The sequence below is a fragment of the Sinocyclocheilus anshuiensis genome, unplaced genomic scaffold, assembly GCF_001515605.1.
Source record: "Sinocyclocheilus anshuiensis isolate Anshui unplaced genomic scaffold, SAMN03320099.WGS_v1.1 scaffold465, whole genome shotgun sequence".
Taxonomy (NCBI): domain Eukaryota; kingdom Metazoa; phylum Chordata; class Actinopteri; order Cypriniformes; family Cyprinidae; genus Sinocyclocheilus; species Sinocyclocheilus anshuiensis.
The window spans coordinates 1,398,860-1,413,299 of record NW_015539898.1 but is presented as its reverse complement, the minus strand read 5'-3'; the positions used below and the strand labels follow the sequence as shown (position 1 = coordinate 1,413,299).

Below are 14,440 nucleotides of genomic sequence, written 5' to 3'. Positions count from 1 at the left end.
TTTGTATATTTAAAAAATCAAATGTAATGAAAAATGCAGTTTTCTCGTAAATTCCATTCATTCCTATGCAGGTCAAAATTGTTGCAACTTTTTTTGTTGCACCCATTTAAACTCATTCAATCCACTCAAATTTTGTTTTGTGTATTCCCGGTGCAAGTGTGAATGAAGTAAAGAAATCTTGGACCGGTACGATCCACTCACAATTTTTAGAATTTTTTTGAAAAAACTTTTTGGGTCTAAATGACCCGAGGGACGGATGAAGATTAAATTAAAAATGCGACATGCACAACCATCTTCCCAAACTTGTAATGATAAGCACGTCTGAACTGACTGTCGACTCTGGCAAAATAAAAGCTTGATGGTTTAACATTTAAACATTTTAAAACCATAAGTTTGTTAGGATTTGGAAATCTACAGTATGTTGATTGTTGTATGTCAAATTTGTTGTAAATTTGCTTTTTCCTGACTAAACAATCCCCAAACTAGCACGTCATCAGCCAAGACCAAAAAACAGCACAAAGCCCCAATTTAGCAGGTCTTACACAGCAGGTAATTCAGCAAAACCCTTGACTAGGAAAACAACCGGCTAAACCATCTAATCAGCACAGCTTAGCAAAACCACTTAGCTAAGCCAGTAAAACAATTGATCACAGTCTTACATGAAGTGCGACCTCAAAAGCCACAAACAAACATGACAAGGAAGCTTTTGCAAACAATTTGGCTTGCTATTCGTTGAAAGAACGCTTTAGTGCTTGCCTGTCTGGTTGTATGTAACTACCACCTCATATATTAGAGTTGTTTGGTTGAATTTACAAGGCGTTCTGACAGGTTGGCACCTAGACGTCCCCTAAGAATCAACAATTTTGATCTGCCATCGGAAAAACCGCCGCCGGCAGAGCAAATAGACTGTCAACAAACTAATTCTACATCCAGTGCGCTTCCTCTACAAACCCCTCCGACTGAACTCGTATCTCCCGCTGTACACAGAAGCAAGTGTGGGCAAAAACGGGCAGGCCCTATGTCCTGGATTCCTCCAAGAGGGAATTAATCATGAGTGGCTCATGACAGCGCTCCGCCTGGCCCCTCCTTAACAGCCATGGCCTCTGCCAACTACACGCTGAGACACCTGCTCAAATGGCCTGCAACTGGGTTCTGCACACTCACACTCACACCCACACACACACTTGACCTCCACACTACTTAACAAGGAACAAATTCCTCCAGAGGCAATAATAACCCCTCACATGCACATGCATAATGACCAGCGCATGTGAAACCCAGTGGGCATCAATCTTGTGCAGTGTGTAATGTAAGTTGGCAGATGCCATCAAGCCAAACTGTATATCATTGTACAGTGTTAGTGTCAAATTATTAACATATACATAATTTAAGCATTAATAATAATAATTTATCTGAGAATTATTGATCAAATTGAAAAAATCATATATACTTATGAAAAAAAAACCTTATCTTGACTGATGGTCTCTGTAAGTTGAACAGTTGATCAGTTAAATGCTCATTTTCTGTGCCTTGATGAATCACCTGGCAATAATCCATCATCATGGGTGTGGCCGATGTTTCATTATTGAAAATAAAAGCTCATAAATCAAATGTATCATTCTTTTACATTCACAGATACTTAAATTCTGACTTTCTCTTTTTATCTCTGTTTTTCTAAACCTTAGATGGAGAATTGTACGCAGGGGTGTATATTGATTTCATGGGGACAGACTCTGCTATTTTCCGAACTTTGGGGAAAAACACAATCATGCGTACTGACCAATACAACTCAAGATGGCTGAATGGTAAATAAGTTGAAATGAGTGTTTTTTTTAAATGTAATTTTATTATTTTATTTTATTTTAAATAAGCTGACATAGGTGGTTTTTATTTTTTTTAATTTTATTTTTATATTTTAACCCTAACCCACCATTCATTTAATGATTAAAAAAGAGCCAATTTATCTCAATTCAGACATATGCACAAGAAAAGTTTTTTTTTCTTTTCTTGCTATTTGATGCTGTTTTTCTCCATTTTAATTGTCTTTGTGCAGGTTGCTTAAATAGTCCTAATAGTTTCACAAATGTTTCTATGAAAAGGCTGATAAATGTTTAATTGTGCAAATGTAAAATGACATTGCATGTCTCTTTCTTTTTCTTAGACCCCTCATTTGTCCATGTGCACCTTATCCCTGACAGCAACGAAAAAAACGATGACAAACTCTACTTTTTCTTCCGCGAGAAGTCTTCCAAGATGGGCCAGAGCCCCAAATCACAGTCACGCATCGGCCGAATCTGCCTGGTGAGCTAAAAGTTCTGACCTAAAATATGATGCGATGAATATGAAATTTGAGACATTCCATACCGTTCAGCATTTCTGAAAGAGATTCCAGCTACAGCCTAGAGTGAGCAAGCCATAGTTTGTGGATACTTGACTGTGGCGTTTCTGTTTGCTTGCCGCTGACGCGCCGAAATCCACACATATTTGACCTCCCTGCTTACAATACTTCTCTCTATCCATGTGACCCCTGAACCTGTGACCTTTTAACCTGTCAGGTCAGCCGTTCTGAGTTTCTTCACCAGAGAAATGGAAAAAGATGGCTTATTCACTAGCACCACAGCGATTTGTCCCAAATGTGGAGCTTAACCACAAGGTCTTAATGAAAATAGCACCAGACCACAACTGCAAATTGAGCAGGGCAATGAAAACAAACATGGAACGGCAGACTTGAGCCACAGGGGTAAACTCAGGGGTTTGTGGTGCATCTTCTTGGGTTTAATGTAAGTTTGTGGGTGTGTTAATGTTTAGCTGTACTTGGCAGGAATACATTCTGAAAGTTCCTTACAAACCCACATAAATGGATCAAATAACTTTAGATTCTTTTGAAATTTTAAGGTAAATATGCAAAAAGGTCTAGAGTTTGGATAATGGCTAGTTCATAGTTTTAAATATGTTTCACAATGTCAAGTTTGAAAATGGACCAAAAAAAGCATCATTAGTAGTCCATATGACTGTAAATGTGCTTTACAGTCATATTGAAGCCTTATAATAGTAATTTTCTCACTCAAAATCTTTGTTAGGGTTAAGGTAATCGTAATTGGCTTAATACAAGAACCACAGTCAATGGCAGGAAATCAAGTATTTACACTAGCATTCAGAAGTTTGTGGTCAATAAAATTTTTAGATTTGTAAGATTTTTTTAAAGTCTCTTAAGGCTGCATTTATTTGACCAAAAAACAGTAAAAACAGTAAAATTGTGAAATATTATTACAATTTAAAAATAATTGTTTTCTATTCGAATATATATTAAAATGTAATTTATTCATGCGAAGGCAAAGCTGAGTTTTCAGCAACCATTATAGATTTTGAAAACTGCTGTTATGCTGCTTAATATTTTTGTGAAAGCCATGATGCATTTTTTCATGGTTTCTTTGATGAATAGAAAGGTCAAAAACAGGAATTATTTGACATACACATTTTTATTAACATTATAAACGTTTTTACTGTCACTTTCGTTTCAATGCATTCTTACAGAATAAAAAAAAAAAAATCTTAAGCATATAAACAGTTAGCATATATACAGTACAAAAGTTTTGTGTGTGTTTTCATGAAAGGGTTTGTGTATTTTTTGTAACATGCATGTGTTTATTGAGCTGTTTCATATGTGGAACCACATGGTGGTATATGACAGTACATGTGTGTTTGTGTGTGTGGCTGGGTTTTTGTGTTTATCCGCTTTCTGTTTTGTGTTTAGGGGTGTGTTTATAAGAGTGCGTGGTCTCTGTTGCGTGGCCCCCCCAGGTCTTTGTTTATGAGTCGGGGTCATGTGGTGACCTAGCACGCAAACACACCCCGGCGATCAGGGCTTTATGGATCACCCTCCGGAGAACCAGCCATTCTGCATCTCACATCTGAAGCCATCTGGTCACCATCCACCCACTCACAAAGATTTTTAGCTTCTATTAATAACAATGAGTCATGCGATCAAAGATGAAACACACAGAGAGCCTAGGGTATGATCATTCATATCATGTATACAGTTTGTCGAATATAACTAATTTAGCTGCATCTGTTAAAGTTGTTAATCTGTTTTTGCTTCCTGTAAACTTGCTGTCCTATCATAATAAAGGCAAAAATAAATATTTAAATTAAAAAAAGAATTAAATTCTTCCTAACTCCTATTTTCTTCTTATTTTCTCACTTGAGAATAAAATTAAGAATGATTTCTATTTACAAAAACATTTCTTAAAGACAAATCTTAAGAAGAATTTGAATGCCTGAAAAAAGTTGTTCTTAAGAATCACTGTAAATAACCGCTGAAAGTTAGGATAACCTCCAACTTGTCTTAAATTTCCAAAAATATGATGTCTAATGAATTTATTGATTCTCATCAAGCCTGTTGCAACAAAAACAGTTTGAATACTTATTATGGATATGATATAATATGCTGGCAAAGCAAAAAGTTCTTTAATTTTTTTTTTTATTCAGTTGATTAGCACGTACACCATACAATCATAAGAAAAAAAAAGTTCCTAAAGAAAATATCTGAGAACTTATTAGAAATAATAAGTACTTCATAGAAACATTCTTACAAACATTTTAGAATGTATCTTAAGAAATGTCTTAAATTCTTTCTTAATAATAAGATTTTGTGAATCTGCCCCCTGGTTTTTAATTTCCCAGCGGTTAACATCTAGTTTACAGACTACTTCGATGCTGTTATGATGTTTGTGTCCTTTTTGAAGCTTAAAAGGTCCAGTCCCCATTTACTGTAGTACAATTGTATGGGAAAATCATATTTGTGTTCCACAGAAGAAAGTACTGTAAGTGAACCCGTTTTGGAACAACAAAATGATGAATAAGTAATTACAGCTTTTTTATTTTTGGGTGAACTTTCCTTTCATACCGCCAAACGAATAGGTTGCGATTGAAGTCAGATGATAAATCAGGATCCCTCAACTACCTCTCCCTAAAATTGGCCTGCAATCAGACCAGATGGGTGCGTTTTGTGAATCAGACGAGACACTATTTGCAATCTTGTCTTCTCACAGCTAACTTTTCCTGGCTGTTTGTTCCCCTCTCTCCCGCTGCGGAGGGGCTTGCCATGAATTAAATACAGCTATTTCACCTCTCTTTGATTTCAACTCAAACCAATTGCTCTCAACGTGTGTGTGTTTACAGAACGATGATGGCGGTCACTGCTGCTTGGTCAACAAGTGGAGCACCTTCCTGAAAGCCCGTCTCATCTGCTCAGTCCCAGGAGCTGATGGGATTGAAACGCATTTCGACGAGCTCAGTAAGTCTCACTCTGTTCATCTCCAACAGATAAAGTCGTCAGTTTTTATTTTTGGGTGAACTTTCCTTTCATACCGCCAAACGAATAGGTTGCGATTGAAGTCAGATGATAAATCAGGATCCCTCAACTACCTCTCCCTAAAATTGGCCTGCAATCAGACCAGATGGGTGCGTTTTGTGAATCAGACGAGACACTATTTGCAATCTTGTCTTCTCACAGCTAACTTTTCCTGGCTGTTTGTTCCCCTCTCTCCCGCTGCGGAGGGGCTTGCCATGAATTAAATACAGCTATTTCACCTCTCTTTGATTTCAACTCAAACCAATTGCTCTCAACGTGTGTGTGTTTACAGAACGATGATGGCGGTCACTGCTGCTTGGTCAACAAGTGGAGCACCTTCCTGAAATCCCGTCTCATCTGCTCAGTCCCAGGAGCTGATGGGATTGAAACGCATTTCGACGAGCTCAGTAAGTCTCACTCTGTTCATCTCCAACATATAAAGTCGTCAGTTGAAAGGCCCCATTTCGGCTCTTAAAGTGGTTTGCGTTGGCCGGAGGCCAGTCAGGGATCACATTAGCTGTGTGTGAATGAGAAAGATCTTCTCCTGGTTAGTCAGGTTTCAGTGGCCCTGTCCAATGTCGCCCAGAGACTTGAAGGGAGTTCGGATGACGTCCAGAGAGAAGGCCATGCCCTGTGGACGGATCAGGTGGACCGACAGGAATGCCAGGTCCACTAAGGGCGTCTCTCTCGCACTTGTAGTCATTTCCAGACTAATTGGCCCCAGTGATGTAGGGAATTATAGTTATGATAATGCTGGAATTTATTCCTATTGCTCATAATAAAAGAGCAGATTTGCGCTCCCAAGCACAATCGCTCAACTCTTATAAACACGTTTGGCTCTTTATTAGTGGGGAGGATGTTTACACAGGCTCGTGGAGAAGTGAGGATTTAGCTGTGTGTGTTGAAGGAGGGATGCCCGGGCCTTTTTAATAAGGCAATAAAGCTGTAGTTCATTGTGAGTTGTGGCAGTCTACTAATGAGCTGGATTAAGCTTTTATTAGAATACAGATGGAGTTGTGCTTAAGTACACCTTGTCATGGTAGCTTCAGTGTCACATGATCCTTCAGAAATCATTCTAATATATATATATATATATATATATATATAGTATATTACAAATATAAAATTCAACAGAATAGCATTTATTTGAAAAAGAAAATCTGTTTTAAAATTATAAATCACACTTATATCACAATTATAAATCAAACATCTCACTTTTAATCAATTTAATGCATCCTTGCTGATTAAAAGTATTAATTTCTTTCAAACAAAATATTGAGCAGTAGTTTACTTTCTCAATAAATGTTTCTGGTCGTATTATGCATGGTTCATGAGTGCACAACTGATATTGTCATAGTTCTTTATCATAATTGATTTTCTCTATAAGGTCACATGGGAGGGGAAAAATAATGTTAACCATTACTATCATAGCATAGATTTTAGCAATCCAATCAATTCTTAATGCATTACAAATCAAATACCGTCCTATATTGTTTTCCATTGTTTATTGTTGCACTTTGAAATAGGCCACATAAGTTAATGAATGCTGTTTCATGTTCTCAATGAAATTTCCTACATTTTCTGTTCAGTATTATTGAGAGTGATAGTGTAGATTTATACATAGATTCTATACAGCTGCTGTGCTCATGAGACTCTGGCTTTGCAGTTAGAAGATTATGGGAGTTTGAACAGTTGGAAGACTTTAAGGATTTGGCAAATTCATCCCAGATGGCCAAATGTTTGTTAAAAAAAAATTCTGTAATGATTTGTCATTTTAAAAGTATGTGTTCATCCCTTTTGATGATCTTTAGATATATGTCATTAACTGCATTTGTCCTGTTGTTTAGGAGAAAAGGGGAGGATATTTGCCTCAGGTTGCCAAATGCATTGGCACAGGCAAGAGAGAGAGAGAGAGTCTTCAAAGTGATATTAGTAGAAAGCATAAGAAAACTAAGGGGATGGGACATGTTGCAGGCTGAATTTGAACCTGTATATCCAACATGAGCTCCTCAATGTGTCTGGAAAATGTGCATTAACCAATATACCAAAGTGAATTTTTCGTTTATAAGATCATGAGTTTCTAGCACTGTGAATGAGTTATGAATGAATTTTTGGTTGTCTTATAAGCCAATATCTTTGATCCATATGCACATGATGCATTACCTGCGCTATACATACAGCTACACTCAGATACTGTATAAAGGTTGGCATGATATGTGTGCGAGGCAATAGGAACCATATGCTTTGCTATCCTCGTCCTGTGAGTTCTCCCTGAGGAGCACTTCAGCAGTCCTTAAACACACACTTATTCCCTTACACACACAAACACACATATGCACACATAAGTGTTTATGCGAGCCAACTCAGCAAGTTTCATAATAGTGATGACATGCAATGTCTTTTCTTTGAACATTGATTGTCTCCTTCACATTATTTACTGTCCAGTTTACCGTTAATTGAAAACTGATGTAAAATAAAATAGAAGTATTAGTTGAAAAAAAAATTCTCATTACTTCAGAGATGGTGAGTGAAATGCAGTGAGAAACTCTGAGTCACAGGAAGTTTGTCCCAAGATTCAGTAAATGCGCTTGATTTATGCACTGCAAATATTAGCAAACTGTTCTCCAGCCTTTTCATTGCAATGTTGTTCTGTGTTTGTGTCTTTTAGGGGATGTGTACATACAGCCTACGCAGGACATTAAAAATCCCGTCATCTATGGGGTCTTCTCTGTGTCTGGGTGAGTTTGAATATGTCTATATCTTCCTCCATTTGGAAACTGTAGTAAATACTGGAAGGGGTTGTTTAGCATGGGCAGTTTTCCACTGCATTTGCATCTGTTTTTACACTTTTACACACTTTATATATTAATAGTTCTATATATGAACTTCATAACAAAAACGGTCATATTTTCCCCCCAGCTCTGTATTCAAAGGCTCAGCGGTCTGCGTCTACTCAATGGCGGACATTCGGATGGTGTTCAATGGACCTTTTGCTCACAAAGAAGGTCCCAATTATCAGTGGGTGGCCTACACTGGAAAAATCCCCTACCCTCGTCCAGGAACAGTGAGTTTAACCCTCTTATGAACCAAATACCAAAAATGAGATGAATTATTGGCACACTGGTATAGAAATATTAATCTAGACCTGCTGTTGAAGGTTAAAACCAAGCTGAAAGCACAAATGGTAAGTGGGGTTTAGCCTTTAGATCTAACCATTTGGAAGTCAGCCTTTAGTGCTACTGTATTAGGAGAATACAGAGATTTCATTGGCTAAGGTTGGTCCCCTTCACCCATTTTTGCTAGTGTCCTGGTGGGACTTTCACCCCCAACATGAAGTCCACGAAAGACTACCCTGACGAGGTCATCAACTTCATGCGGAACCATCCCACCATGTACAATACTGTGTATCCAGTGCACAAGCGCCCCCTGGTGGTCAGGACCAACGTAGACTATGAGTTCACCACCATCACTGTGGACCAGGTGACTGCAGCTGACGGCAACTACGAAGTGCTCTTCCTGGGTACAGGTGAGTTTGGAAACTAGCCTGATTTTTACATATTCAGAATGTTTTTCTTTGTTATGTGCAATATAATATGCACAATTAAATATAAACAACTTCAAATAATATATATTGTATAGCACAGGGTTATTGTAGTTTATTTTTAATTTAGTTTTTATTTCAGGTTTTTATTTATATTATTTTCAATTTGTCTTTTCAGTTTAGTTGAGTTTTCATTTGAATTCAAACCTTTTTTATAGTCATATAAAAATAAATGTTGATATTTATTGTTAGTTTTAATTTTAGATTTAGTATTTTTGGGGGGTGCCAAAATAGAGTTAATGCTCTAACTGTTGTCATTGAAAAATGTTTAACAATGTTAAATTTCTCCATGCAATCTAGTGTTGTTGCTATCTAATGGCATTTTTATGATTAATGCAGACAGTATGTAAAGGTTTTAACTTTTATACCATGTCTCAAAAAAGGAATCAATTTTTTTTTTCCCAAGTTTTTAAGTTATAACAAAAACTTGCTAGATGATTATCGAGACGCTGAAACTGCTGCAGGATAAAGGGAAAAAATGGTCAGTTTCATTCCTTCTCAGTGTACTGTACATTTATAAGAGGAGGTGAAAGCATCTGACTGTACTTAGATGGATGTTTTGTGTTTCCATCTTTCTGTTCTTGATATAAAAACTGTGAATGCAGCACCTTAAGGCTGCAGGGTCACGTTATAAGAATCCATCAACCTAGAGCAGCTGATCTGCCTAACTCTCGTCTCCGTTTCAAACTTTCTTTTAACCTTAAAGAGTCAGAGTGACATCATTCTTTTGGTCTTGTCATGCTGTAGGTTATGCCTTTATGTCTGCTTATCTTGCTTTGTGAGGCTGAGAGGCTAATGGGTTTTTAAATCAACACTGCGTGGCCCATTGCACCTACAAGCACTCACAGGAATGTCCCTGGCTTTCAGTGGCAGTCGCTCGCTTGCATTCAAAGCTCAGGTTAGATGTATTGCTCCGGTTGCAATAAATCTCTGGTGACGTGCACAGAGGAATGCAACGGGCACGCTTAAACCCAGCTAGCATTTTGGTCAGACACAGCCATTGAAATACCTCCATTTTTCAGTAGAGACACAGAGCCTGACAAAGTACAGCCGAGCTGAAAGATGAGTATACCGTGAAAACAAAAGACAAAAGAGGGATTTTAAAAGGAAGTGATGGTGTATGGAAAACGTGAAGGGTCTACATGGTAGATGGGACAGAAAGAACAAGAGTAACTCAAGTGTTTCAGTACTCAGTGAAAGATAATAATCAAGATTTTATCAGGACATAAGATGCAAAGACGAAAGGCTTGGAAAATGGAATAGACAGAAAGTTGTCAAAGGAATATCATGGTGCTTTGAATGTTTTGTGACTCTTGTAAGATGGAAGTGCACTTGGAACGAGACAGTTTAATTATTGTGGTTGGCTCAGTGAATAATCTGACTGTCTTTCTATTGGTCTACAGACAGAGGTACAGTACAGAAGGTGATCGTCCTGCCCAGAGATGACCTGCAGACAGAGGAACTAGTGCTGGAGGAAGTGGAGGTCTTTCAGGTGAGATCTGCACCCTGGGTCTCCTGTTGCACACTAACTTCTTAATATTACATGCTCTTAGGAATACTTGATTCTGATTGGCCAAATGTGAGAATTTTATATGGGCAAATATTTTTGAGTACTGGCCACGAAATTATATATTTGACCATTGTCTCAGAGCTATGCTGGTTTAGTGCATTGCATTTCTGTTTAAGTTACTTGACTTTATTATATCAGTTAGATTTTTGTTTTTTAAAGAAGTATTTTATGCTTACCAAGGCCGCATTTATTTGATCAAAAACACAATAAAAACGTGAATATTGTTAAATATTATTACAATTTGAAATAACTCTTTTCTGTTTTAAAATATTTTAAAATGAAATGTATTCCTGTGATGCAAACCTGAATTTTCAGCATCATTACTCCAGTATTCAGTGTAACGTGATCCTTTAGAAATCATTCTAATATGACGATTTGCTGCCTAAGAAACAAAAGCTTTTTATTTAGGAGTCATGCAGAATAATGAAGTTGAATCTTTCACTTTCAGGTCCCTACTTCCATCACAACTATGAAGATTTCTTCAAAACGGGTAAAGATTTGCTGTACACTAAACCTGATTACACGGTTCACAAACATTGATGTTTTATATAAAATACTGGAGGAATAGCCTAACCCATGAAGAGGATAACAATAACCTCACTTAAGCTAGACGTGCAGCTGCTATCTGTCTCTGTAATCCTTAAGCCGCTTTCATTTGGGGATAACAATTTTACAGATGTATGAAGATAAAATGTTCAATTTTCATTCATTGTGTTTTATTCTTTCATCATGATTGGGATTGTTGGCAGATGTGGATCATTTCTAGGCTGTAATTTAAACCCTAGTTCTCCCAGAAAAGCTGATTTAAAACAGCTGATCCTAAAAACAGAAATGTCAAGTTTTTAAACGCTGGAGGAAAAAAAAAGGTCCATTATCAGAACAGGCTTAAATTTGCAGTTCAAAACCTGCACAGACCTCTCTGCATCTTTAATTCATCAGATTAGAGCTGGGACAGTTGGGTTTTCTTCTTTCCAAAGAGGTTTGAAGGTAGAAAATGTACCTTGAAGTTTTAGGATCAAATTATATTTCTAAATGGAGAATAAAAAAGACTGCCACTCTGCATAACAATATGTTTTTGTTTTGCTGCAGCAACAACTATATGTAGCGTCAGCGGTTGGTGTGACTCATCTGGCCCTGCACAGGTGTGACGTCTATGGCGAGGTCTGCGCAGACTGCTGTTTGGCCCGGGACCCTTATTGTGCGTGGGACGGCAAGTCCTGCTCTCGGTACTCTGCCTCACAGAAGAGGTGAATATGCCAAAGCACTTCAGAACCAAATGACATTTACACAGGAGTGTGTCATCACTGTGTTAGTCAGCATCTTTATACATACCACTTTCAGCTATGTACAGTGTGATTTAGTTTTAAACTGTGATGTCAGAGCAATAGCCTAGTGGTTAGTCCGTATTTTCTAGACAGAGAGAAATGCAGATCTGAATCCAGTTCCCCATCTCTCTATCCATCATTTCTTAATAATCTGGCCTATTTCTTTATTTGGTTCTTTTTATTTACACTGATGGGAAATAATGAAATGCACATTAATAAGATCCAAAACCTCAATAAAACAAAAATAATTCAAAAATTCGATCCTCATTTACAGTCACAGCCTCCTAATTTCTGGAAATGTTGTTCATTAGATGTTGCAACTGAAGATCTTTAGTCACGTTGGGCAATTTCAGGGCGAATCACCATTTTAATTTAAAAGCGTCTGCTAAATGCATTCATTTTAATTTATCCCAAAGTGTTTGAGATGAGCAGGTTTCCGTATGGATCCTATTTAGTGAAGGGTGAGTTTTCTTATTCTGAAACGGGAAGGTATTTTTTACCCCCCCAAAAAAAAGATGAAATCCCAGAGAGACATATTGAACTTTCTTCTTCTACTGAACTTTACACGTACAGTAAATATTATGTGTTCAGGCTGCCAGCGTTCATCCTGGCCGACCATCATATTTTTAGTGTGGCTGCTGTATGCACAGTGTGATTTACTCAAGTAGTACACAGTACAACATTGTTTAAGTTGAAAAAACCCTAAAAATGGTGTTTGTTGAAACTGAGAATTGGAATAAGTATTGGAAGTATTTTCATACTTTGTCAGATATAGGTGGAAATTCATTTCTTATTTTGTCATATTGGCTTCCTTTCAGACGCAGTCGGCGACAGGATGTGAAATACGGAAATCCCATACGGCAGTGCCGAGGATACAATTCCAACAGTAAGCTACTAGTCTAACTTTACTACAATTAATATTTGTAAATACATATATTTATTATGTATAATGTCAATAAGTAGGTTTAGTCCTGTCTGTTTTGATTTGTTTAGTTTTTTTCACTTCTAAAGTAAATATGTCCGTTGTATGCACAATTAATTCATTGATAAATCATTCACAGCTAATACTTGTTTTCATATCATGACACATTTATCAACAGTTTTATTTGCGTTGTCAAATTTGTTTATAGAAATTAAGCATATGTGTAAAATACAGTCATGTTTTCTTTGTACAACCATAATGAGCTGTTAGCAGAAAGCCTCATTCTGCTCTGATCTGAATTTTTGTAGTGTTAAGTTTATTTACATTACTGTAGCTTGACTGACATGACTTTCGCTCTACTGGCTCTGCTCAAATAGTTCATGGCCAGCTCTCATTCTCGCTCAAGTGCTGTGTAAATGGACGTGTTGTTCTTGTTGTCCAGCTAATAAGAACACTCTGGAGACGGTGCAGTATGGGGTGGAGGGCAGCAGCACGTTTTTGGAGTGCCAGGCCAGATCACCCCACGCTGCCATTAAATGGCATCTCCACCGGGACAACAGCGATAGAAGGAGAGAGGTGAGGACACACATGTACATATACATGCATAAGTAAATAGTATAGATGCACAATATGCCAGTGACCATAATGGGATGAGCCAATATGTGCATTTTTTAAATTCAGCATCATCCTTTTTAGACAGATGCTGGATGCCTATATCATGAAGGATTTTATTTTTTTTTAAAGTAGATTGTTTTTCAGCTATATCATAAAAATAATGACCATAATTTTTATATCAGTGCAAAAGTAATAAATAAATAAGCAGTCTCAATGATACATCCAAAGTTGACTGTTTTATTAATCATGGTTGTTTTTGTGTGTGTTTCTTCAGGTCCGTACCGATGGGCGCGTGTTGAAGACCGATCCAGGCTTACTACTGCGTTCCCTCCAGTCCTCAGACTCTGGCATCTACGTCTGCACAGCCACAGAGAAGAACTTCAGGCACACCTTGGTCAAACTTCAGCTGGTGGTCTTGACCAACCAGGCCGTCAACAACATCCTGGTGGAAACGGGCCGTCCGGCGGCTTCTTCGCTCCAATCCAGCGCCTGGACCCCCAGCGCCGGACAATACAAAGACCTTCTGACTATCCTCAGTCAGCCTGAGATGGGCCTCATAAACCAGTACTGCCAGGACTATTGGCAGTACGGAGACCCGCTGATGGGGGTCATCAAGGCCCAAGACCTCAAAGAGCTGAAGGAACAGAAGAAACCGCGGAATCGCAGACATCACGGGGATGAAGAGGAGACATGAGGGGGTTTCCGCCCCCTGGTCCTATAGGAAAGACGTCTAAAAGAGTAAAACCTGGGGAAAAAAAGAACAACTTCCATCAAATGAAACAGAACTTTGCAAGCAACAAACGGAATTCCCTTTTAACAGATAAAGATGATATCATACACTGTATTTATTGTAGGTTGTATATAGTACCATTCTGTGGATTTCTTTGTACTTTAATAGAAAAATGAATGCTCTTTGTGTATAAGTACCTAACGGGCAAATAATATTGTAATATTATTTTTATTGTCACAACTACAAACAGAACAAGAGAAATCTCCAATTTCCATCTTCCGGGCATTGACGACTTATATATATATATATAGACATAAACTCGTA

At 37.7% G+C, this 14,440-nt stretch overlaps 1 protein-coding gene across 2 annotated transcripts in view; it reads left to right on the top strand.

The window, feature by feature from the left end:
* sema3fb (sema domain, immunoglobulin domain (Ig), short basic domain, secreted, (semaphorin) 3Fb) overlaps positions 1-14,230 on the top strand; it is a 73,003-nt gene extending 58,773 nt beyond the window's left edge. For both annotated transcript variants that reach the window (XM_016482753.1, XM_016482751.1), the window contains 12 exons: positions 1,686-1,805; positions 2,162-2,301; positions 5,182-5,296; positions 8,022-8,091; positions 8,273-8,417; positions 8,657-8,879; positions 10,358-10,446; positions 10,973-11,014; positions 11,614-11,771; positions 12,668-12,735; positions 13,214-13,347; positions 13,661-14,230. In XM_016482753.1, the coding sequence (XP_016338239.1) occupies positions 1,686-1,805; positions 2,162-2,301; positions 5,182-5,296; positions 8,022-8,091; positions 8,273-8,417; positions 8,657-8,879; positions 10,358-10,446; positions 10,973-11,014; positions 11,614-11,771; positions 12,668-12,735; positions 13,214-13,347; positions 13,661-14,080 (1,724 nt within the window). In that variant the 3' untranslated portion in view covers positions 14,081-14,230. The remainder of the gene's footprint in view (positions 1-1,685; positions 1,806-2,161; positions 2,302-5,181; positions 5,297-8,021; positions 8,092-8,272; positions 8,418-8,656; positions 8,880-10,357; positions 10,447-10,972; positions 11,015-11,613; positions 11,772-12,667; positions 12,736-13,213; positions 13,348-13,660) is intronic.
* Positions 14,231-14,440: the final 210 nt, after the last annotated feature.